Source organism: Geotrypetes seraphini, chromosome 5 (assembly GCF_902459505.1).
Source record: "Geotrypetes seraphini chromosome 5, aGeoSer1.1, whole genome shotgun sequence".
NCBI classification, from domain to species: Eukaryota; Metazoa; Chordata; class Amphibia; order Gymnophiona; family Dermophiidae; genus Geotrypetes; species Geotrypetes seraphini.
Genome location: NC_047088.1, coordinates 261,065,828 through 261,092,889, shown reverse-complemented (window position 1 = coordinate 261,092,889; position 27,062 = coordinate 261,065,828). Strand labels below are relative to the sequence as shown.

At 44.9% G+C, this 27,062-nt stretch overlaps 1 protein-coding gene across 1 annotated transcript in view; it reads left to right on the top strand.

Annotated features, from left to right (window-relative positions):
• Window positions 1-10,413: 10,413 nt before the first annotated feature.
• LOC117360423 (40S ribosomal protein S23-like) overlaps window positions 10,414-27,062 on the top strand; it is a 30,308-nt gene continuing 13,659 nt past the window's right edge. Inside the window, exon 1 of the mRNA XM_033944135.1 lies at window positions 10,414-10,464. Within this exon, the coding sequence (XP_033800026.1) occupies window positions 10,414-10,464 (51 nt within the window). The remainder of the gene's footprint in view (window positions 10,465-27,062) is intronic.

Below are 27,062 nucleotides of genomic sequence, written 5' to 3'. Positions count from 1 at the left end.
GAGCCGTTTTGTAAAACTGTGCATTCCAGAACAACCATTAAGATCATAAGATAAAATTCATTTAGGTTTTCTCAATTGCAATATCAGAAATAAGACCATTTTAGGCTAGGTTTGGAGGATGTCCACCATATGCGATCTTATAAAGATTTTCCGTAGTTTTCAAAACTTGGCCGCTTTCTTATTTTAACTGCTTGAGAGAGGGAAAACTTAACAAGAACTACTGCAGAAAGGGACCTGGGAGTCCTCATGAGGGAAGATATGAAGGCTACCAATCAGGTGGAGAAAGGTTCAGCAAAGGCCAGACAAATGCTGGGGTGCATCAGAAGGAGCTTTATCAGCCGAAAGCCTGAAGTCATAATGCCGCTATACAGGGCCATGGTAAGACCCCCATCTGGAGTACCGTGTCCAGTTTTGGAGGCCGCATTATCGGAAGGATGTGAAGAGGATGGAGTCGATCCAGAGAATGGCCACTAGGATGGTCTCAGGACTTAAAGACATCCCATATGAAGAACGTCTGTCTAGGCTGCGCTTATATTCTCTCGAGGAGCGCAGAGAAAGGGGGGACATGATAGAAACATTCAAATATGTCACGGGACGAATTGAAGTGGAGGAAGAAATCTTTTTTCTAAAGGGTCCCACAGCGACAAGAGGGCATCCGCTGAAACTCATGGGGGGAAGATTTCATGGAGACACCAGGAAATACTTCTTCACCGAGCGGGTGATTGATCTATGGAATGGTCTTCCACGCCAGGTGGTCGAGGCCAGTAGCGTGATCGTCTTCAAGAATCGATGGAACAAACAGGTAGGGGTACCACAGAGTTATGCTTAAACTAAACTAAACTAAACCTTAGGTTTGTATACCGCGCCATCTCTGCAAGTGCAGAGCTCGGCACGGTTTACAGAGTTAGGATAGAAAGGAACTCCAATGAAGGATTAAAGGAAAGGAACTAAGAGGGTAGAGAGGGGCCAGGGTAAGAGAGAGCGGGAGGTATTAGATTTTTGAGAAGAGCCAAGTTTTCAGGTGTTAGCGGAAGAGTTGGAGGGAGCTGGAATTTCTGAGCGGGGATGTGAGGTTATTCCAGAGTTCTGTGGTTCTAAAGGGGAGGGATGTTCCTAGTTTTCCTGCGCAGGATATACCTTTTGTAGAAGGAAAGATAGTTTCAATTTTTGGGAGGATCTGGCGGAATTAGGATTTGAGGAATTCCAAAAGACTGGAATAACGGGAGGGAGGATGCCGTGAAGGATCTTGAAGGTTAAGCAGGCACATTTGAAGAGGACTCTGGAGGGTACTTAAAAAAAATGGATACCCCAGGCAGGGAGGGTTCTTGAGTGGACAGACTTGTTGGGCTGCCGGCCCTTATCTGCCGTCATACTCTATGTTTCTATCAAAATGCAGAGGAAAGGACACCCTACAAACTGTACATCTAAGCTGAAGCTTGTGTCCAATTTCCAGTTTGTGGGCAGTGTCTGTATGCAAATAATCATTAATAATATGGACCAGGAGATCTACCATTTTCTCGGTCATAGCACCCCAGCTTTGGAACAATTTACCGTTATACTTACGTAATGAACCTTCCTTAGAAAAATTCAAGCGTTCCTTAAAAAGCTTTCTTTATAAGGACGCATTTGAAACGTAGACAGCATAACTTACCAATCACTAAATCTTTTAGACCTTAATCAATCCTACGAGTAGGTCACAAAATGATCCTTTTTATTTCTTTTCCCCTTATGTGTTCCCGCCAAATATGTTCTTCCCTAAATGTTTCTTTTCTTTCTTTAAAGATTGTAGTTCATCTCCCTTGCCTTATGCACCACTTAAGTATTAGAACGTATCTGATTTGTATTCAATGTTTTGTTTCGTCCTCCCCTTTTTAAAAAATGTTATACGCATTGAAATATAAGATATTGCGTAGATAACAAATCTTAAGAAAACTTGAAACTTGAATTTTAAAGAAATGGGCCTCAAATCCACAGGAAACTTAGGGCTCCTTTTACCAAGGTGCGCTAGGGCCTAAACGCGCACTATAGCGCGTGGTAATTTTGTGCATGCGCTAAAAACCCTAGCGCACCTTCGAAAAGAAGCCCTTAGGCTCCAACAGTGAGACACAAAGTCCCTCTTGGTGGGTCATCGTTATTCTCACAGGCCCCAAATGCGGAAACAAACCAGGGAAGAAAAAAACCCCTTAATGTTCAGGAAAACACTTCTCTGCACAAATTCCGCATTCGATATCATTGTTCTAGAGCAGTGGTTCCCAATCCTGTCCTGGAGGACCATTAGGCAGTCGGGTTTTCAGGATAGCCCTAATGAATATGCATGGGGCAGATTTGCATGCCTGACACCTCCATTATATGCAGATCTCTCTCATGCATATTCATTAGGGCTATCCTGAGAACCCGACTGGCCTAATGGTCCTCCCAGACAGGGTTGGGAACCACTGGTATAGAGTACACTTTTTACAAAAGTTGAAAGAATAAAGACCTCACAATACCAGGAGAAAAGCCATTCAAGTCGTCACTTAGCTCAAATCTGCCGTCTACTCGTGGCATTCCCATCAAACGATGTCTGTAATCCAAGCGGGTGGTGTTCCACATCGAAAACTCTCTGCTCATCTGGATTCTCTTTATAGCTAGACTCTCAAAAAGAGACTTTGGCCAAGAGGCCTTGTTTCACAAAAGCTGCATCGGGAGAAAAAGGTCAACAGCCACTTCTAATCAGGTCATGAAATGATTTGTCTGGGCTTGACATTCAGAATGAGATTACGTTCCATTATATTTTCATATTTGCTGTTGTTATGATTAGCGGGGCACAAGGAAGCAGGGGGCACCTGTGCTGAAGGCACTATTAATTGATAGCCATCTGTGTTTAGTAAGTGCTGTTTTATAAGGGCAACACCTTGAAGTGCCTAATTTTAAGGTGGGGGAGCTATTTGGAGGTGGAGCCTGGACAGGTCATGGGCATGTGTCCTAGTTACGAGGAAGGGCATAATCAAAAGAAATGTCTAAGTCTCCTTTAGGCCTAAATCCCTAGGTGCAGAAAATAGGCACCTGGGCCAATCAGGCCTAGGCCCCTCCCTGGTGCATCCCACTATGCACCAGGAAGGGGAGCTCGCCATTCAGAGGAATGAGGGCCTGCTGTCCGGCCTAAGAGCAGACCCGTCCATCTGTCCATCTTCTAAGGTTAGAGGAGGGGTTCAGGGGGGATGGAGGTGGGGTGCCCGGGGGGTGGGTGCATGGGTGGTTCGAAGGGGGTTGTCCGGCAGTAGGGATTGGGCACCCTCCTGTCAGTGACCGCGTGAATGTTCGGGAGGTGGGTTGTCCGACAGGAGGGATTGGGCATCTCTCCTGCCGGGGAAGATTCAGGCAGATTGCGGCAGGAAAGATTAGGCATCTCTCCTGCCACGATCGTTACCAGTGCGGAGGGACGGGTTACCTGGGCCACTGAGCTGATCACAACAGCTACGTTCATCTCAGTGGTCTGATTCGGTACTTATATCTGTTTTGACTTGGTCTAAGTCAAAACATATAAGTTCTGTCTAGCAACCTGTCAAACCTTTTTGATTATGACTGCCAGACGATTAAGTCTAGGTCGGCCCACCTCCCGCCTTATTTACTCCTCCAAAAATGCCCCTTTTCAGTCTGGGCGTACAGAGGCAGTGAAAAGGCCTAAGCTGGTTTTAGATACGTCTAAAACCAGTTATGATTATCGGTACTTGAGCGATCTGTCTTTTTGATCGTCCAAGTACCTACTTGGGCTGCTTTTTGGACGTTTTTTAAAATTTATTTTATGGAATGTTACAAGTGTTTTTGTACCACAATTTGGATGCCAAAACCCACCTTTTAGAATCATCATCTGTGACTTATTTCAATATAATATGAATTATAATCTGTGAATTATTTCAATATAAGACCCCTGAGGCAGGCCTTAGGGTCGAAACACGTACGTGTCGGGTCTTGTACGTGAATAAAAGATTGAGCACCACAGGTCACCTCATTTGTTTTACTGTGTTCTACCTTGAGGAGATAGAATCTCCTGTTTGGGTGTATTGTTTATATAATTCATAACATTCACTACAATGTAAACTTATTAAAATTAACCCTATAATGGTTGGCTCCTACTCCTTGGAGCATATAATCTAGTCAACATGGAGAAACTACAATTTCCCTGGTAAAGGACTTATGACCCACAGAGGCTGAAAAGGGACTTGTATCAACTGGATAATATTGAAGACCCAATAGAGCACAAGGCTGAAGCTGTCCCTTCCTTAACCTAATAGCTGAGGGCTGTACAGAGATGGGTTCCCTACTACTTGGTAGTTATTAAGGATCCCTTCATGAGAGGAGGTGGATGGGCACGTGCAATGCTTGTGTCTTTTATGGCTCATTGACACCTCTCCACATGGAAGCCAGAAGGGGGCGCAACCGCAGTAGGGCTGGCCACAGTAGGGGGGACTCAGATGCTGCTGCCGTCAGAGCCCTGAGGTCCATGAGAGTGGCAGGAAGCAACAGAGCAGAGGTCTAGGGCAGGGGTCTCCAAAGTCCCTCCTTGAGGGCCGAATCCAGTCGGGTTTTCAGGATTTCCCCAATGAATATGAATTGAAAGCAGTGCATGCACATAGAGCTCATGCATATTCATTGGGAAAATCCTGAAAACCCGACTGGAGGGACTTTGGAGACCCCTGGTCTAGGGAATAGGTACGGACCTGGTCGACTAGTGTTTAAATCTTGTCCTGACAATGTATACAAGTGCTGTGCAATTTTTTCCACTATTTTCTTCTCTGCCCTCCAAATTTTAATTCTTTCTTTGAGGGGGGGGGTCTCTACTATAAACAGAAAGCGGCAGCCAGAAGAGCTCATAATTTATTGGTTGTTCGAAAGGTGCATGAATCACGTTAGACGATCCGTTGTAAACACACGGTAGCTCGACACCATCTGTGACACATCTTTAAAAATAGTGTATTTAATTGTGTGTAAAATGCATTAATCTAAAGTTCAAAATGAATTACATTTCACATCACTGGAGATTTGTTATGTTGCCTTGAAGATGATCAGATTAAGTTCTCCTGTTTCAAGAAATTTCAACTATGGTAGATTACTTGACTTGTATAAAAACAGAAAGTGAAATGCGAGCACCATGGTAGACCAGCCAAAAACAACATCTGTCATAAAGAAAACCAGTAAAGTGGCTGGCTGGAGATGATAGCTCTGCGAGGCTCTGGCATGGATACAAATACCAGCCTCCAGGAATGATCAAGTCCCTTCTTCTCGAAGCCTGACATTATCCCAGTTTCCCACTGGTAGTCCCTCAGGTTCACCTCTTTAGGGTTTTGGGTGAAGGTCTGGGCCTGGAAGCAATGCCTTAACATGGTAGTGGGTGCCTGGCATTCCCTCAGGCCTCCAAATTTTCCTTCTCCTCTTTCCCCCTCGCTCTTGCTATGATTCACGCCTAGATCAGTGTAGCTTTTAAGGCTGGGGAAGACTACAGCCACTGTACTTCCAGTCCACGTATGTCCGCTCAGCCTGGGCTTCAGCAGTGCCTGTCTTTTAAGATGAGTAAAAAGATAGACGCCCGGGAACTTGCTCCTCACACAAAGCATCTGTTGTCGTGATTTCATTAGAATAACGTGGAGCACCTGTGCCATGCCATCATCTGGAAGCAGAGCTCTACACTCAGTCAGTTCAATCGGGCTGGGTTATCTTTAATTGATATGCTGTGCTTCCTCTACAGATATCAAAGCTGTTTACATTACATTGACTAGTCTGCTGGTATTTTATATTGTCTGTATCTGTCCTTGTGGGTTTACAATCTAACTAAAGTGGCCAAACGGGTTGAAAAGGTGATGGCAAAAGCTAGAAGGATGCTAGGTTGCATAGGGAGAGGTTATGGCCAGTAGGAAAAAGGAGGTATTGATGCCTCTGTATAAGACGCTGGTGAGACCTCATTTAGAATAGTGTATGTGTGCAATTCTGGAGAGTACACCTTCAAAAAGATATAAAAAGGATGGAGTTGGTCCAGAGGAAGGCTACTAAAATGCTGTGTGGTCTTCGTGATAAGGCGTATGGGGACAGACTTAAAGATCTCAATCTGTAGACTTTGGAGGAAAGGCGGGAGAGGGGAGATATGATAGAGACGTTTAAATACCTACGTAATATAAATGTGCATGAGTCGAGTCTCTTTCATTTGAAAGGAAGCTCTGGAATGAGAGGGAATAGGATCAAGTTAAGAGGTGATAGGCTCAGGATTCATCTGAGGAAATACTTTTTTACGGAAAGGGTGGTAGATGCGTGGAACAGTCTTCCGGAAGAGGTGGTGGAGACAGAGACTGTATCTGAATTCAAGAGGGCCTGGGATAGGCACTTGGGATCTCTCAGAGAGAGAAAGAGAAAGAAAATGGTTACTGTGGACGGGCAGACTAGATGGGCCATTTGGCCTTTATCTGCCATCATGTTACTATGTTTCTATCTGGGGTTGAGTGTCTTGCCCAGGGTCACAAGGAGCAGCACTGGGGCTGAGGGAACAGCTCTATCCACTCGACCACTCCTCCACCCTTCCTTCATCTTGCAGCTCCCCAAGGTTTGCTCCCCAACCGCAGACTGGCATCTGGGATGAGTTATCCAGTATCCCATTCCTCTATCACTACAAGGAGAAAGGGGATGCTTGATACTTCATGGCCCAGAGACATCAGTCTGCAGTTGGGGAGCCAGCTGGGGCAAATCATGGGCCAAAGGAGCAGCTGAAACAAGATCAAGCCAATTGAGTGGAACACTCTGCCACCCTCCACCCACCCAGCCGAAACCATTTCACTGGCACTCAGCATTAGAACTCATCTCCCATGTACTTCTACTATTGATCATTTCTAAAGTCGTATGCAGTGCTGTACATTTAATATTCAATAGACGGTTCCTGCCCAGAAGAGCTTACAATCTAATCTGGACGGACAGAAAGGATATCTCAGGGTCGGAGTGTTTCTTGCAGAAGGAATGATATGATGGGTAAAGGTAACTGACGGTGAGTGAGTTAAGAGTTGAACGCAGCTTCATAAAGTGAGCTTTTAGTTTGGATCTGAATGCCGCTAGAGACGGAGCATGACTTATTGACTCAGGCAGCCTGTTCCAGGCATACAGCGAGGCATGTGACCAAAGGGGTGTGAGCAAAGTCACATGTCCAGCCCCTGTGAAGCCCCTCGGAGCCATCAAGGAGACCACGGATGTGATAAGCAGAAGCACGCTACAGGGCTTCAAAGAAGATCTGGACAGGTACATGGAGGACAAAGGGATTGAGGGGTACAGATAGGAGTAGAGGAAGGTTATAGGGATAGGATTAGAGGTAATTTATAAAATTAGTCAGAGACCACTGTTCAGGCAGTGGGCCTGATGGGCCGCCGCGGGAGCGGACCGCTGGGCGAGATGGACCTCTGGTCTGCCCCAGCGGAGGCAACTTCTTATGTTCTTATATCAAAATGGAGAAGAGGAAAATTAAGACCAAATCACTGTAACATAGTAACATAGTAACATAGTAGATGACGGCAGATAAAGACCCGAATGGTCCATCCAGTCTGCCCAACCTGATTCAATTTAAATTATTATTATTTTTTTTTTTTCTTCTTAGCTATTTCTGGGCGAGAATCCAAAGCTTTACCCGGTACTGTGCTTGGGTTCCAACTGCCGAAATCTCTGTTAAGACTTACTCCAGCCCATCTACACCCTCCCAGCCATTGAAGCCCTCCCCTGCCCATCCTCCTCCAAACGGCCATGCACAGACACAGACCGTACAAGTCTGCCCAGTAACTGGCCTAGTTCAATCTTTAATATTATTTTCTGATTCTAAATCTTCTGTGTTCATCCCACGCTTCTTTGAACTCAGTCACAGTTTTACTCTCCACCACCTCTCTCGGGAGCGCATTCCAGGTATCCACCACCCTCTCCGTAAAGTAGAATTTCCTAACATTGCCCCTGAATCTACCACCCCTCAACCTCAAATTATGTCCTCTGGTTTGACCATTTTCCTTTCTCTGGAAAAGATTTTGTTCTACGTTAATACCCTTTAAGTATTTGAACGTCTGAATCATATCTCCCCTGTCTCTCCTTTCCTCTAGGGTATACATATTCAGGGCTTCCAGTCTCTCCTCATACGTCTTCTGGCGCAAGCCTCCTATCATTTTCGTCGCCCTCCTCTGGACCGCCTCAAGTCTTCTTACGTCTTTCGTCAGATACGGTCTCCAAAACTGAACACAATACTCCAAGTGGGGCCTCACCAATGACCTGTACACTGGCTTCGGTCTCTTCTTCGGTGCGCATTTGGTCCACATGTCAGCCAACATTCAGTGCTGTTTAACTAGTTAGAAACAACACTGACTGGTTAAATAGCGCTTAACTGGTTAAATGCAATCGGTTATCTCTGCTGAATCTGCCCAGTTGCGGCTAAAAATTATCTGGCAATATTGTGTGATAACTGGCAATATTCAGTGTTGACCAGCTAAGTTTACTGGCCAAATTGAAAAGCATAAGTAACTGTCCTTTGGCCACTCTAAACTTAACTGGTCAGCACTGAATATTGACTTAACCGGTTAACTTTTTAGTGGCCAAAAACCCCCAAGGATATTCAATGCTGGCAGGATTTAGCCAGCCTGCCTCGCCCCCTCTGAACACCGACCCCCAAATTAATTTCTCTCTTAAGCTCTGCCAGCGAATGCTGGCTAATATTCTCCTCCCTCTCTTTCAGGGACGTCTTGTAGCCCCATTATTAGGAGCCATCTCTTCCATTCTTCCATCGAGGTGGCCAAGATGGCTGCGGCTTGATTTCACGGTTTAAATGCTACCCATGTGACCCAGTCGGCCAATCAGGATCTTAGCCAATCAGAGATCTCAAAGCAATGCCATCCATTCAATCTTCATGTTCAGCTGAAAGCGCCGGCTTGCACCGCAATGGAAAAAGGTGTCTTATCTTGGGACTGAAATGGTCTGAAGAATAGCAGCAGATGTTTTCGGCCATGAGGGGGGAAATGAGGCTGGGGATCCCCAGTGGCAATGGTTGGCATTTGCTGATGATCCCCGGATTGCATGAGCACACGCTAGAGCGCATGTGTACAGGGAGGAGCATTGCTGACTAGCTCATTGAGCTGAGCCATGTAGAGGAAGCATGCTGGAAGACCCTAGCAAGGTATTGGAAAGTAGTGGTGTGTCCACTGTGGAGGCTGCAGGCGGAGTGATATAGAGATCAAGAGCAGTGGACGACTGAGAGATCTGATCTCTCTATCTCCGTCCTTTCCCCACAAGCTCTGTCCCTGCCCCATTCCTGCAAGCTCCGTCCTCATCTGCACAAGCCTCAAACCCTTGAAAATCCTAAGTAGCAACATTCGAGAGCTCAGATTGTGATGTCATAATGCCTCATTCCACCAATGCCTAAGCTCCGTCCTCATCTGCACAAGCCTCAAACCCTTGAAAATCCTAAGTAGCAACATTCGAGAGCTGAGATTGTGATGTCATAATGCCTCATTCCACCAATGCCTGAGTTCTGTCCTCATCTGCACAAGCCTCAAACCCTTGAAAATCCTAAGTAGCAACATTCGAGAGCTCAGATTGTGATATCATAATGCCTGAGCTCCGTCCTCATCTGCACAAGCCTCAAACCCTTGAAAATCCTAAGTAGCAACATTCTAGAGCTCAGATTGTGATGTCATAATGCCTCATTCCACCAATGCCTAAGCTCCATCCTCATCTGCACAAGCCTCAAACCCTTTAAAATCCTAAGTAGCAACATTCTAGAGCTGAGATTGTGATGTCATAATGCCTCATTCCACCAATGCCTAAGCTCCGTCCTCATCTGCACAAACCTCAAACGCTTTAGAATCCTAAGTAGCAACATTCTAGAGCTCAGATTGTGATGTCATAATGCCTCATTCCACCAATGCCTAAGCTCCGTCCTCATCTGCACAAGCCTCAAACGCTTTAAAATCCTAAGCAGCAACATTCTAGAGCTCAGATTGTGATGTCATAATGCCTCATTCCACCAATGCCTAAGCTCCGTCCTCATCTGCACAAGCCTCAAACGCTTTAAAATCCTAAGCAGCAACATTCTAGAGCTCAGATTGTGATGTCATAATGCCTCATTCCACCAATGCCTAAGCTCCGTCCTCATCTGCACAAGCCTTGAACGCTTTAAAAACATAAGTGTTCAAAGCTTGTGTGGTTAAGGCAGAGCTTACAGGAATGGGATAGAGACAGTGACAGAACTCGCAGGGACGGGACGGGGGCATTAGAGAATGACATGGGGACAAATTTGTCCCTGTCCCTGTGAGATCTCAAAGAACCACAGCCTGACATTTGGGTGGGTCTTTAAGGAAAAGAGAAAATGTGTTTTCGATATATGCAGCTGATATATAGATAAGAGAAATGTAGGATTACTGTATTTAGTTTATGAGTAAAAATGCTGCTGGAGTGTTTGAAAGTGACAGTCTGGGTGTTATGGTAAGATTTTAGAGAAAGCCAACATGGTGTTTAAAGGGAGAGTATGTGACTTACATTTTGGGTTGAAAATAAGCTGCGATTTCACCACACTTTATTTGCATTACACAATTAAACATCCTTTCAGTGCAAGCTTGTTTTCAGGGGCTTCTGTCGCTGGAGTTTAGTTTCATTTTAGGAACTATGAAGTTTGAGCGCCTTGTGCTGACAGGTAGAGGGGATTAAAAGGTTGGTTGAGGAGAGAGCAAACGGCTGCTGAAATTTCTTAAATGAGGGCTGACAATGGCCCCTGACATTTAAGAGAATGTATTCTTAATTGAAAATATTGGCATTGGATCTGTGAAAGTCATTGTTTGATTTTAAGAAAGAACAATGGCTAAACTTGACTAGCTTGGCAACTTTGATCATAATAAGAATAAGTCAACAAATCACTTTGTTTGAGCACTTGGAAAAAAAAACAAACAACCCAGAAGGTTGAACAAAGCTGGGGAAAGTTTAAGGACATCAGCTGTCTTTGGACATCAAGGGGAGTTCTGATCGACAAGTCGATGAAGCCGTCCACGCAATGTGCGGCAGCGGTGAAAAGGGCGAACAGAATGCTAGGAGTGATAAAGAAGGAGATCACGAACAGATCGGAGAAGGTTATCATGCCGCTGTACCAGGCCATGGTGCGCCCTCACCTGGAGTACTGCATCTAGCACTGGTCACCGTACATGAAGAACGACACGGTACTACTCGAGAGGGTCCAGAGAAGAGCGACTAAGATGGTTTAGGGGTTGGAGGAGCTACCTTACAGCGAAAGATTAGAGAAACTGGGCCTCTTCTCCTTTGAAACGAGGAGACTGAGAGGGGACATGATCGAAACATTCAAAATACTGAAGGGAATAGACTTAGTAGATAAGGACAGGTTGTTCACCCTCTCCAAGGTAGGGAGAACGAGAGGGCACTCTCTAAAGTTGAAAGGGGATAGATTCTGTATGAATGTAAGGAAGTTCTTCTTCACTCAGAGAGTGGTAGAAAACTGGAACGCTCTTCCGGAGGCTGTTATAGGGGAAAACACCCTCCAGGGATTCAAGACAAAGTAGATAAAGACAGGTTGTTCACCCTCTCCAAGGTAGGGAGAACGAGAGGGCACTCTCTAAAGTTGAAAGGGGATAGATTCCATACAAATGTAAGGAAGTTCTCCTTCACCCAGAGAGTGGTAGAAAACTGGAACGCTCTTCTGGAATCTGTCATAGGGGAAAACACCCTCCAGGGATTCAAGACAAAGTTAGACAAGTTCCTGCTGAACCAGAACGTACGCAGGTGAGGCTGGTCTCATTTAGAGCACTGGTCTTTGACCTGGGGGCTGCCGTGTGAGCGGACTGCTGGGCAGGATGGACCACTGGTCTGACCAAGCAGCGGCAATTCTTAAGTTCTTATAAGCCCTACCAATAAACCATACATTGGAAAAGCTCAGAGAAAGAAGTTAAGAAGAGAACGTGAATGTTTACTGAAAGAGAATCATTTGTGAGTAAGATATTAGGGATTGATAATTATCCATTTGTTTGAAAGGGTACATACACAAACAGAAATTAGAAGAAAAGAGGTCACATTAAAAAGAGAAATACATATGGCGGCGGGGAGAGAATGGGGCTCGTATACTGCCTTTTTGTGGATCCACATCAAAGCAGTTTAAATCTCCCAGCTACAAAAAATCTCCAGTACAGATGTATTTTTCACTCCATGCTAACCTTCCTGGGAGTGAAAACTTGGAACGACCTCGCAGAAACAATCAGAACAGAGGCTAGCTACACCTTATTCCGGAACAAACTGAAAACCCTTCTCTTTCATACCTGAACTTGACATGAATCTCTTCCTGCAAGTCAGTTACCTTCCCTTAATTCTCCTCTGTCTTTCCCCTGCCTCCGTAACTCTGATCTGCTCATCTATTCTACCTTTCATCTCTCTGTGGGTATGCGCGACGCCCAAATCGAAGATTAGATTAGATATACAGGACGCCCACAAAAACACTCCTCGATTGTAAATGGTTACAAAACCACCATTTATTGGACTATTCTTTCACCTTTGAGGCTACAGTTTCATCAGCTCATAAAGTTTCATACGGTATCTGTTGATTGCATACACTCGATGTGCGCCCCACCTGTTACTCGACAAACATCGACGCGATATTCGGTGTGATCACGTTTATAGCTTCAGTGACGCGTTCCTGCGGGTAGTGAAGGTTACGCACCCTCAAAGGAAAAAGTCACAAACGGTATTCTCCGGTGATCTCGGGGGCCACTGGAGGAACACCTGGCCATTTTGTCACGTTGCCTTGTCTAACTTCTGCACTTTATAAGGGTGAAAGTGCAAGCGATTGTGTAAGATCTTGCGAACCGTGCTTTTTGGGACTTGGATTTGCTGCCATCTTATTTATAAAGATATTCCAATAACTTTTGTAACCATTTAAAATCAAGGAGTGTTTTTGTGGGCACCCTATATATAGGTCCTTATTTTGTACCTGGGGCACTGGAGGATTAAGTGACTTGCCCAGGGTCACAAAGAGCAGCGCTGGGATTTGAACCCACAACCTCTGGGTGCTGAGGCAGCTCTGTCATTAGGCCACCCCTCACCTTTCCGACAGGGACTCAGAATCTATCTGTAAAGGGGAAAAGAAGGAGAGCACTGTTCCAGAGCAGCGCCACCCAGAAGATGCCGCTGGAGCCCAAGAGGCTTCTGGGAAAAAAAAGGCAACTAACTGACTGAGGGGTCCTTTTTCAAAGTGACCTTAGTGAGCCCTTAACCCTTTCAGGACCATAAGGATCGTAGGCCAATTTTTGTGGTTTTGACGACATTTTTATGGTAAAAAGGGCTTGCAGATGCCAAAAAATTGATTTTTTTTTTGTGAAATATCATTATTTTTATTTAAAAAATCAAACTTCTGGCTTACGGACAGTGTGGCAAGTGAATCTTCTCGTCAATCTAGCAACGACGCTAATGAATGAATGTCGGAACCAGTTTGTTTACATAAAGGCAGTATCCTATGGAATCCGTACATATCAAATTTAGAACTGTAGACTATCCCGATCAAAATGTATAGGATTTTAAAGTTATGGGACAAATATGTCCCTTGGTCCTGAAAGGGTTAAGTGAGTAATTCCTGACTGATACGGCCATTTCTTCCAGCAGCCGAAGGGAACGTTGCTCTTTTATTACTTAGGGAGTTTTATTATTGAAATTCTATTTTACAAATACTTGTATTTTTTTTTTTTACTGTATTATTGTATTTCTCCGATTGTCCAGCTCTTTTTAGTGTAAACCGCCTAGAACTTTTGGTTATGGCGGTATAAAAGAATAAAGTTATTATTATTATTGCTAGGGTTACCATATGGCTCCAGAAAAAGGAGGACGGATTGAGACAGCCGGGTTTTACTTCCATTGCATTCAGTGCAACTAAAACCCGGATGTCTCAATCTGTCCTCCTTTTTCTGGAGCCATAAGGTAACCCTACCCATTGCCATACCATACCACCCACCCAGTTTTACGTCAACCAAACAGGCTCATTATAAAACAACCCGGTCATCAGCCCCTTCTCTCTGGAATACTTTACCCTCCAATCTCCATTCAGAACTTAGCTAAATTGAAGATCTTATTTAAAACCCATTTCTTTGGGTTAGCTTTTGGCATTCCAACTGCAGGGGGAAATGACGTTATCCAAACAGTTACTGGATCGAATGGGCTTGGTCTACAGACATAAACAGTTCCTAAGGCGGGAACTGTTTTGGAAGAAGTACTTCCTGTTGTGGTTAGAGGCCTGTCTCCTACCGTAAATGATCTTTGAATGACTGACACCTTTTCTAGCCTATCAAAAAATGACATTCCTTTCTTGTATAATTTTGATGCATTTTCCATTTTACAAGTATTGTAAACTACCTTGATCGGTGTGCAGTAATGGTAGGCTTAGGGTTGCCAGATTTTACTATAGTAAAATCCGGACCTGCTCCCCCATCCCCGCCCTGTTCCACCCATCCCCGCCCGTTATGCCACAGCCCCACCCCCAATTCTGCCTCAGCCCCGCCCCCTGTTGCCTGCTCTCATTGGGCAGGAGGAAATCCACGAAAAACCATCCGGACCCCCAGACCTGTCCTTGAAAAAGAGGACAAGTCTGGGGCAAATCCAGACATGTGGAAACCCTAGGTAAGCTATGGAATCTATATATATAAAATCGGAGGTATGTATGTGTGTATGTATGTATGTATGTGTGTATGTGCTGCGATCACGCAAAAACGGCTTGACCGATTTGAACGAACCTTGGTATGCAGATCCCTCACTACCTGGGGTGATATGTTCTGGGGGTCTCGCGGCCCACCTGCACACGTGGGCGGAGCTACAAACAGAAAATCAGATTTCACCCATTCATGTCAATGGAAAAAATGTAAAAAGCTGCCATTCTCACAGTAATTCAAAACCGGCTTGACCGATTTGGACGAAACTTGGTATGCAGATCCCTCACTACCTGGGGTGATATGTTCTGGGGGTCTCGCGGCCCACCTGCACACATGGGCGGAGCTACAAACAGAAATTCAGATTTCACCCATTCATGTCAATGGAAAAAATGTAAAAAGCTGCCATTCTCACAGTAATTCAAAACCGGCTTGACCGATTTGAACGAAACTTGGTATGCAGATCCCTCACTACCTGGGGTGATATGTTCTGGGGGTCTCGCGGCCCACAACTCTATGTTGCTTGCTCAAGGCTGGGTTCACCCAAGAATTTATATGTTCTTGCTCCAGGAGGTGAAACTAAAAATGTTGTTTATAATCACGTTTTGCGTTAGTTGTATTGTATTCATTTTGTCAAATATTTCACATTATAATTTGAATATTGTACTTTTTATTAAGCTGTAAAAAAATAATTTCATTCACCACTATAAAGTATCTTTATTTGAATCCATTTACAGTGTTATTGCTTTAATTAAATACCCGTGCAACGCCGGGGCATCAGCTAGTTTTAAATAAACATAAGCATTCTCTAAGGGCAGGATTCACTAAAGTCTCGAAATCTATCCGCTTCGTGTCCTATCCGTTTCCGAGTCATTGAAGCCGATCGATTCAGTAAAGCTTGTCCGTGCAAATGATCCAGTCGTAAACACGCTGCTATTAGCGCTGAAACGTCGATCGACGCGCGTGCGCACTGTATCCTGGTTGGTTTTGAAGCTCATAACGCATGCGCTAGCTCTTTAGGACTTCACTGCGTAGAAATGGGGGCGTGGTTTAATCGCGGACGTCATTAGCGGGCTCCGAATGCGCCTACCGCAAAGCATTGTTGTCGTAACAAAGGCAATATAAGGAAGTCTTTTTACCAACCGGTATTTTTCTGAAATACTGTTGCAAGCTGTACAAGCTGTGACCGTAGCTTCCTCGGCATACTCGTGTTCCAAAGGAAGCAGATAGTGTAGCCGACGAGCACCGTCCATTTCTCTCTGGAAAAGTAGTGTTAAGTTGCTAGAAAGCAGAACAGTTAACAGCTGGGATCACACGCTGTTATATACAGCCTGCGATTCCCAGAAGGCCGTGCGGCTCTATTAGCTGTGGAGCAAGTAGCAACCACTAGCGACACCCTGACATCACATGCACGCGACAATCCAGCTGGAAGGAAGGGGGGAGGGGTAGCTGGCCCATAAAAGTTTTATTTGATTTTTGTTATTTGGCATTGATATTTGAAATAATGATAATAATAATAACTTTATTTTGTATACCGCCATACCCAGGGAGTTCTAGGCGGTTCACATCAGTTAATCAAAGTTACAAACAATGAGGTTGTTGAAGTTATCAGGAAAGGAATGTGCAGGTCATTTAAGTTAACAGGTTATGAATAGTAACATAGTAACATAGTAGATGACGGCAGATAAAGACCCGAATGGTCCATCCAGTCTGCCCAACCTGATTCAATTTAAATTTTTTTTTTTTTTTTTTCTTCTTAGCTATTTCTGGGCGAGAATCCAAAGCTCTACCCGGTACTGTGCCTGAGTTCCAACTGCCAAAATCTCCGTCAAGACCCACTCCAGCCCATCTACACCCTCCCAGCCATTGAAGCCCTCCCCTGCCCATCCTCCACCAAACGGCCATACACAGACACAGACCGTGCAAGTCTGCCCAGTAACTGGCCTAGTTCAATATTTAATATTATTTTCTGATTCTAAATCTTCTGTGTTCATCCCATGTTTCTTTGAACTCAGTCACCGTTTTCCTCTCCACCACCTCTCTCGGGAGCGCATTCCAGGCATCCACCACCCTCTCCGTAAAGTAGAATTTCCTAACATTGCCCCTGAATCTACCACCCCTCAACCTCAAATTATGTCCTCTGGTTTTACCATTTTCCTTTCTCTGGAAAAGATTTTGTTCTACGTTAATACCCTTTAAGTATTTGAACGTCTGAATCATATCTCCCCTGTCTCTCCTTTCCTCTAGGGTATACATATTCAGGGCTTCCAGTCTCTCCTCATACGTCTTTTGGCGCAAGCCTCCTATCATTTTCGTCGCCCTCCTCTGGACCGCCTCAAGTCTTCTTATGTCTTTCGCCAGATACGGTCTCCAAAACTGAACACAATACTCCAAGTGGGGCCTCACCAATGACCTGTACAATGAATGTACAATGCGCAAGGAGAGCACGGGGTTAATCCGTGATTTTATCACCTAGCGCATTACGGATACGAGATTCACTCCTGCGCTCGCTATGCGCATCCCAAAAAAGAAAAAAAAAATATTTCTAACGCTTATGTACATGAAGGTTTACATATATTTAAAAGTTTTGATATATTTTGGATTTTTGGAGGGGTAGATATATATTTTTAATGGGGTTCTTAACATGCACGCGTCAGTTGCTAGGCAGAAATAGCCGGCGAGGATGTAAACGACTGGTCCTCAGCAGTCGTAACTTATTGGACAGGACAGGCCAGTGGGTTTGGACGAAATGGTTTCATGAATCGACGCGTTAAGAAATTTACATGCCTTTTTACTCATTTGCATGCGCAGATCGGATGGGGTCTGGAGGAAGGTTAGTGAATCGAGCCGGAGTCGGAAAGTGAGCGCAAACCGAGTGGTACACGATCGGTTTGCTTAGTGAATCGAGCCCTATGTGGGGTCTCACCAGAGACTTACACAGAGGCATTATCACCTCTCCTTCCCTCCCGTCCACCTTGCTGGCCATTCCTATGTGTCCTTCTGGCTTTGGACATTGCTCTTTCTACCTGTTTGTCCGCCTTAAGTTTGCAAGTTTTGCCCCCACAAAAGTACCTCTCCTCCTAAATCAGGGGTGTCAAAGTCCCTCCTCGAGGGCCGCAATCCAGTCGGATTTTCAGGATTTCCCCAATGAATATGCATGAGCTCTATGTGCATGCACTGCTTTCAATGCATATTCATTGGGGAAATCCTGAAAACCCGACTGGATTGCGGCCCTCAAGGAGAGACTTTGACACCCCTTTCCTAAATGGTACTGAACCCTTAGATTGAGTAGCACAAGTGCACAACCCTACATATTTTAGCATTCAAGTTTAGTAGTCCATTTCTGGACCGTTCTTCTAGCTTAGCTAGATCTCTCCTCATGCTATCCACCCCAGCAGTTATGACACACAGAGATACAAAGAAAGAGATCATTGATGGCCACCCCCGCACCCTCCTCTCCCCACACTGCTCCTTCCCACCCCCACTCCATACTCACGCTCTCCCTTTACCCGACGTACCTCTGTAACTCTTCACCAGTGCGAGTGGCTTTTCCAGCATACCACTCGCCCCAGCATTGGGTTTCCCTCTGATGTCACTTCCTGGTCCCATGGCCCGGAAGGGATTCAGAGGGGAACCAGGCCGGCGCGAGCATCAGGCAGAAGTTGCTTGTGCCGGCAAAGATCTACTGAGGTACAGGGTGGGGGAGGAGGGATGGCGCAAGTGTGGCGTGGTGCGGCGGGCCAAGGTGGACCGCCCCAGGCCTCCCATCAAGACAGCGCCTGGGGCGGTCCAGCCCCTGCCCCCACCTTTACTACACCACTGCTTTATGTATTAATTTAAATTTAAGGTTCAATCTGTGATTGGATGCTGTGAGATACAGAGGATCACCAGAAGATGGCGCTGGTGGAGAGTGAACCTGCAAACCACGGCAGAGGATTAGTGGAAGAAAATTGGTGAGGCCACCTGATGCTGTGCAACTCTGTTAACAGTAGAAGCTCACATTTTATTAAGCCCTCTTCAGTTGCTTCCGATAGCTAGTGCCCATCAAACCTTCCAATTGCAATTACATTCACTATAAATCAAAAGTTTATTTTCTAATAAATATTATTATATCCTTTACAAATTTGCGATGCACTGCTAGTTACAAGGTTAAACAATTGTACAGTATAATGATTTTGGATACTCTATATAACATAACATAAACATAACAGTTAATCTACTCTTCGATTTATATACTGGGTCATCTCCCAACGGAGCTCAACTCAGTTCACATGTAATTAAGACTAGAGTACATAAGAAGAAGACCATGAGAGAAGTAAGAGCTGTATTGCTATCATTTCGTTGATACTATAGTTAAGCCGTTTAAATACTGTGTGAACAACAGAGTTGTCAGGGCTTTACGAAATTGTTGTAGCTGGCCTATCAGTCTAATAGAGTCAGGAATAGAGAATGACACGGTGACAAAATTCATCACCGTTCCCGTCCCCGCGGATAACTGCGGGAAATAATCCCATGTCATTTTCTAGTGTCTATTTCAACCTCGGTCCTTCTACACCAGCATTCTTCAAAGCAAAGCTTGCGGGTCAGTGGTTGTGGCCATTCATACTCTGATTCTTATGTGAGCCAAGGATAATGAAGCCATTGTGACATCACTGATGTGATTGGCTCTTAGGCACTGGTGGAATGAGGCATTATGACATCACAATATCTGCTCTGGATACCAGAGAGTGTCATTCTGTAGTGTCTGTTTCAACCTCGGTCCTTCTACACCAGCATTCTTCAAAGCAAAGCTTGCGGGTCAGTGGTTGTGCCCAATTATACTCCGATTCTTCCCTCTCTCCTTAAAGAATGACATGAAGATGGTTTCCCGCGGTTATCCGCGGGGACGGGAACGGTGATGAATTTTGTCACCGTGTCATTCTCTAGTCAGGAAGTCCATTTCACATCTCTACCAGCTTGAAGAGAAGAGATTGACTAAGCTTCCCAACAGATTTAATTCCCTTACAAGAGGGGAAAGATAGCTTATATCTCTGTATATTCCTTGAATGACAAGATCTAAAAGTATTCCAATATAAGGGGACTCAAGGGTCAAATATTCCATAGAGAAACTTGAAGGTGATGCAGGCACATTTAAATTGGATCCTCAAGCGGACTGGGAGCCAACGAAGCTTTCTCAACAAAGGAGAAACACTATCGTACTTTCGTTTCCCACATACCCTTCAGATCTAAGTAAAATACTACTACAACACAGAATGAAATACAATTTTCAGTCTTTCAAAAATTTCTTAAATAAATAAGTAATGTAATGTAATGTAATGTAATGTAATTTATTTCTTATATACCGCTATATCCTTTAGGTTCTAAGCGGTTTGAAGAAAATATACATTAAGATTATAAATGAGAAGTAAGAAGGTACTTAAAAAACTCCCTTACTGTCCCGAAGGCTATAATAGTTTCCTAAAATTTTGATATGATGTAGATGTAAAGAATAGTTTTCAAAAATCAGTATCCCAAGTAGCTGCTTGAAATGACAGAACATAAGAACATAAGATTTGCCGCTGCTGGGAAAGACCAGTGATCCATCGTGCCCAGCAGTCCGCTCACGCGGCGGCCCTTAGGTCAAAGACCAGTGCCCTATTTGAGACTAGCCTTACCTGCGTATGTCCTGGTCCTGCAGGAACTTAGAACATAACATAAGAACATAAGAAATGCCATCTCCGGATCAGACCTTCGGTCCATCAAGTCCGGCGATCCGCACACGCGGAGGCCCTGCCAGGTGTACACCTGTCGTAATTTATAGTCCACCATATCCTTACATGCCTCTCTTAAGGAGATATGCATCTAGTTTGCTCTTGAAGCCTAGGACGGTCGATTCCGCAATAATCTCATCTGGGAGGGCATTCCAGGTGTCAACCACTCTCTGAGTGAAGCAGAACTTCCTGACATTAGTCCTGAACCTGTCCCCCCTTAGCTTCATTACATGTCCTCTAGTCCGTGTCAAATTGGACAATGTAAATAATCTTCTCTGCTCTATTTTGTCGATTCCTTTCAGTATTTTGAAGATGTCGATCATATCCCCACGCAGTCACCTTTTCTCTGAGTGAAGAACTTCCTTACGTTTGTACGGAGTCTATCCCCTTTTAACTTTAGCGCGTGCCCTCTCGTTCTCTCCACCTTTGAAAGGGTGAACAATCTCTCTTTCTCTACTAAGTCAATTCCCTTCACTATCTTGAATGTTTTGATCATGTCTCCTCGACAGTAGTCAATTATAGTAGTCTTTTATAGCGGCAACCTTTGGGCGATGGAAAATCAAAAAGGGAAGCTATCCGAGTAGAATGTCTGTGATGGGAAAAAATAAATTGATCGCCTAAAGAGGCTGCAGCCATCCCAGATATGACTTTGTAACACAGCAACCGAACTGAAACTACACTCGAGTTTCTGTGGGGAGCCAGTGCAGCTCCCTGTAATAAGGTATTATGTGGTCCGATTTTTTACATTTAAAAATCAGATGAATTGCTGTATTCTGCATTAATCAAAGTCGAGCCAGGTTTTTTTTTGGTTGACCACCAGATGCACAGTAGTGCAATAGTTCAGAGTACTCAGGACAAAAGACTGAACCAATAGTCTAAACCAGTGCCGGTCCACAGAAATTTCCTGCCGGTCCACAGGGCCAGCACGTGCATCAGGCCCAAAAACAGTGTTCTTCAACCGCCGGTCCACGGTGTGATCGATGCAGCGTTATCTTCGAGCCAATTCCCTCTTCCTAACTGATTCAGTGCACAAAGCCACAGGCAGTGGCTCCTACGGGCATCCTGCGCCTGAACTGGACGCTTTCTCTCTGACGTTGCAACGTCAGAGGGAAGGCTTCCAGATGAGGCACGGGACGTGCAAGATGCAATTAGTACTATTATGGGGGTGGGGTCTGGGGTGGAGATTGTGTAGAGATGGGCGGGGTCTGGCCCACAACTTAGCCCAGTGTTCTTCAACCGCCGGTCCACAGAATAATTCTTTTATTTCTGCCGGTCTATAGGTGTAAAAAGGTTGAAAAACACTGGTCTAAACGATTTGTCATCAAAATATCATCTTATCAGTCTAAGGTCTAGATTCACAAAGCAAACCGATCGTGTACCGATCGGTTTGCGAGCCCTTAGCAACCCCGGCCCGATTCACTTACCTGTCTTACGACCATCCTCCGATCCGCGCATGCAAACGAGGGCAAGGCCATGCAAATGTAGGCAGGGACGCGATTCACTAAACTTTTTTCCTATCCAATTGTGCTCGCATAAAGCGACTGCTCAGGACCAATCGCTGAAGCTCTTTGCGACTGCCCTACCTTCTGCAGCCCCGCTCTCTGCCCTGTCCACCCCGATCTCTTGCTTCTCCGAATGCCTCCTGCAGCCCCAACGTGCCTGCCTGCCTTCCAGCCCCGAACCCGAACCCGCCTGCCTGCCTGTCCCCAACTCTCCCACCCTTCCCCGCACTGCAAGCCCATGGCTTTAGCCCGCGGGCTTAAGCGGGTTAAAACCACAGGCTCTCAAAAGTTCCTCAATCGCCAAAAAAAAAAAAAATCTATTGCCGGCCCTGAGGTCCAGCAATAGAATTTTTGTAGGCTTTCTTGCGGCCCTGGCTGCGCTAAGAAGAAGAAGAAGATAAAACCAACCCAACTCCGAGGGCACGGAGATCCCGCGCAAGCTCAGACCATCTACAGATGGTCTGCGCATGCACGGGGATCGCTAGAGTGCGATCCGTGCCTGCAGATGGGGGCGTTCCTCCGACCGCCCTCATCTGCATGTTAAAGTTTACTGAATTAGTTGGACCTGCCCGGATCGGGTCGAAATCGGGCCCGATCTGGCAGGTTAGTGAATCCTGCCCTAAGTTTCCAAAGCATAAAGAAGCGTAGTTTTTATTGTTTGTTTTTTTTACCAATGAATCAACTTGAGTAATCATAGATAAATTCCTGTCCGTTTTTAGCGCACGCACCGGATTAGCGCCCGCTATAGCGCCTGCTAGCTGAAAAAACGGAATAAGGTAGAAGTATGAAATAGTAAATTAGCATAAAGGTTTTGTTTGGCTGGAACTAGCATGTGTCAATGGATAGATCACCCAATCAGTACACGTTGATTTAAATGAGCCACCGTCAATTAAACCCTCTTACTTAAGACCAGAGATGTTTTTGATGAAAGAATGGCCCAGATTCACAGTTTCCAACCACAGAATAATTGAAGAGAAATTCAAAAATACAGGCTGTGTTTACATCTGATCGGCTTACAAATAAGGGTGAGAGCCAAGGGTGGGAGCGGATAAAACCCCAAACTGTGTGTTTTACACAGAAAAATTGCAGGTTTCGCTTTGGTGGGGAGGCGGCCGAGGTTGGGACCGAAGGGCTGTCCCTGCGGCTGTGCTCAGTATAGCTTGAGCCCGCCGAGTTTCAGCACATAGAAACCCCCCTGGTCTCTCAAAGGGATTTTCACAAGAAAGCTGTCATTAAGATATGATTTGCTGGGGGCTGGGGTAGGGGGGTGTGTGTGGGGGAAGCTGGCTCTCCTCTTTTGGCACAATGACGGTGACGCTGTTTTTAAAGTGTCTGCAATTCTGGCTTGAAAACCGGGTGCGTTCATGTACAATGGTGTAACGTAGCATTTCAGGCAAACAAGTCTATCATTTCAGGTCAACTTTAGTACCGCTTGGAATCAAGATCATGTTTCTTTTAACTGAAACCAACATGTTTTCATTTAATTACAGGATTAAAATGCATGTTCTTCTTTCAGTGAAACACATGATTTACAAGCAGTTAGTCCTGGACTTGTCCTAGTGTGTTTACAGAAGAGAGGATAAGGAAGTATTTAGCGCTGGTTAACCCCGTTACTGCCCCATGCTAGGCCTGTACAAGCAGTTTTGTTCAGTGGAGGTGGTCTGGAGGGCACATTGTCCTCTGTAGACTTGGGTTGGGGTTGGATTGGTGTAGAGTTGATTCATAAGTCATGGGAACTATTTTATTTTTTTCTCTCTCGAAAAGGCGCCAACACTGGAAATCTACAATATACGTTTGAAAGGGCGTGATATGTAATTCTTAATGTCGCCACCAGATGAGAGATGAGTGCAGCAGTCTTTGGTAGGGGGAGAAGCAAAAAAACAAAACAAAAAAAACAACACACTACTTTTGCTGATATTACGCTGCTTAGGGTTGCCAGATTTTACGCTTGTAAAATCAAGTTTTATTATCATTTGATGAATCGCCTATACAAACTTTCTAAGCGATGAACAATTTTTAAAAACAACAATTTAGAGCAGTGATTCCCAACCCTGTCCTGGAGGACAACCAGGCCAATCGGGTTTTCAGGCTAGCCCTAATGAATATGCATGAGAGAGATTTGCATATGATGGAAGTGATAGGCATGCAAATTTGCTTCATGCATATTCATTAGGGCTAGCCTGAAAACCCAATTGGCCTGGTGTTCCTCCAGGACAGGGTTGGGAACCACTGATTTAGAGGACAAACCATTTTAAAACACAGGTAAAAAGTTAATATACTTATAACACTTAACAAATTTCATCATACATATGGGTTAAGGACAGACAAAATATAGGAGGATAACAGGGGTAAAGTTACAATTCTTTCAGGTAGAAAAAAACATAAAAGAGGAAAGAACAAGAGGAAGGGAAAAAAATTGAATTCTGCATTAAATAGAGTTTAATTGTTAAAAGCATCATTAAACAAGAAAGTTTTTTAGAAGTTTTTTTAAAGGAAATAAGATCTTTTTCTGTTCTGATATAGAGTGGCAATGAATTCCACAATTGTGGAGCTATAACTGAAAACATGTCATTTCTTCTTGTGCCCACAATTTTCAAGGACCGCTAGACCCTCCTTCCATCCCTGCTTCACTCTCGCCGGAGTCCTACTCCAGCTCGACCCCACGCTGCCTGCTCTGGTCGGGCAGGAAGAAATCCGTACGCGCGCGAATTTCCTCCTGCCCAATGCGATTTAGGGGAGGTTTTTCACAACCCAAACAAAGTGCCATGTTTTGAAAGGCCGTCGGGACCCCCAGACATCTGTAGACTTATTAAATTTAAACAGTATTTTATATGAAACGGTATTATGGATTTTTATTGTAAATTACTTTGAATTGACCAGCTATTATGGTAACTTTTTATCTTGCTACGCTAGGGTTTTTTTTTATCGCCAGCCACTGTGATAAAAACTCCCATGCTCATAGGAATTCCTATGAGCGTCAGAGCTCTTACCGCAGTGGCTGGCGATTAAAAAACCCCCTAACACGGCTAGATAAAAGGGGGCCTATAAGCGGTATAGAAATCTACAATCAATAGGGTTACCAGATGTCCCGATTTCGCTGGACATGTCCACCTTTTTGAGGATATGTCCCGGGCTTCCCATCAAAATCGCGTCGGGAAGGGGCATTTGCGCACACATGGACACCACTCGGTGATGCCATGCGCATACACGTGATGTCAATGCATTACGTCCGCGTATGCATGGATGCCATACAGAGGCGGAGCTGGAGGCAGAACGAGGCGTGACACAGGTGGAACGGGGCAAAACTGGGCGGGCCTGGGGGCGTGGCCATGGGTCCGAATTTTCCTTCCGGAAAATCTGGTAACCCTAACAATAAAGATGTGGAGGAAGAATGCAATATTATTAACATATTGTAAAAAAAACTTTTTTTGTGGGAGTGGGGCTGGTGGCTGCTGCTCAGTGACAAGAGATAGCAAGTGCCACCGGCTGCGGATTTCTCAAGATTCCTGATGACTGGACCATTGGGGAGAGGAGGAGAAAATGGACGTGTGAGCTGTTTGTAATATAGGCCACCAAAAAAAAAACAAATCTTTTTTTTTTCCTTTCGTCAATAAAGTTGTTTTAAATCTTTTGGATTCCTTTAAATTATTAATGGCTCTTTCAGTGACAGCCTTTTGTTTCATGTCTTGACGTTATATGTACGTCCTGACGTTTTTGAGTGTGCTGTTCTCGCGGGATCTTCAGGGCGTCTTCAAAAGCTTTAGTCGTTATTCATTTTTTCATCTCCCACGCTGGTCTGATCTCGTCCGCGGATGGAGTTTTTGCCTTCATACAGGAGTTCACTTTTCTCCGGCTTGAAAGTTTCATTTTCTTCTATGTTTCCAGATGGGACCTAACTTGGTGTCTCAGCTCCTGATGAAGTTATCGAAACGGCGACGTCTGTGCACTTCCGGGTGTCTTGAGCCATGGCCACTTCCTTAAGAACACTTCGAGAAAGGTTGAGACACACTTAGAAACATAGAAATAGACGGCAGATAAGGGCCACAGCCCATCTAGTCTGCCCACCCCAATGACCCTCCCCTACCTTTCTCTGTGAATAGATCCCATATGTCTATCCCATTTGGCCTTAAAATCAGGCACGCTGCTGGCTTCAATCACCTGAAATGGAAAACTATTCCAGCGATCAACCACCCTTTCAGTGAAAAAGAATTTCCTGGTATCCCTGTGCAGTTTCCCGCCCCTGATTTTCCACGGATGCCCCCTTGTTGTCGCGGGACCCTTGAAAAAGAAGATATCTTCTTCCACCTCGATGTGGCCCTTGAGATACTTGAATGTCTCGATCATGTCACCCCTCTCTCTGCGTTCCTCGAGTGAGTACAGCTGCAACTTATCCAGCCGTTCCTCGTACGGGAGATCCTTGAGTCCCGAGACCATCCGGGTGGCCATTCTCTGAACCGACTCCGGTCTCAGCACATCCTTACGGTAATGCGGCCTCCAGAATTGCACACAGTATTCCAGGTGTGATCTAATCACTGCACCACACACTACCCATAATGGATGCTAATCTTGGGATGGCTCCTACGGGAAAAGTACCTATTTCACAACCACATTATACTGTGAAATGAATTGGTCCTGCTAAAGAAAGTCTCTTGGGACTTGTACCACTGGACTAGACATGAGCTGGGCTGAGGTGTCGTTGTGATGGAAACTCAAACTCTTGCCGTCCTTGCTGTACTTTTCTTGTGGATCGATAATTAGTTCAGCCCACAGCTGGGAGTGGTTTACAAGCCATTTCACGTCACAAGCTAAATATTTCCCCCTGTCATTTATTAGCCCAGGTCCCAAGTACGTAGCTAGATCCCAAGTAGTAAAACAGATTTTTATGCTGCTTAACCTAGGAATAAGCAGTGGATTTCCTCAAACCATCTCAATAATGGCCTATGGACTTCTCTTTTAGGAAATTATCGAAACCTTTTTTAAACCCCACTATGCTAACTGATTTCACCACATTCTCCGGCAACAAATTCCAGAGTTTAATTACAGGCTGTGTGAAGAAATATTTTCTCCAGTTTGTTTTAAATCTACTACTTAGTAGCTTCATCGCATGTCCCCTAGACCAGTGGTCTCCAACTCAAACCCTTTGC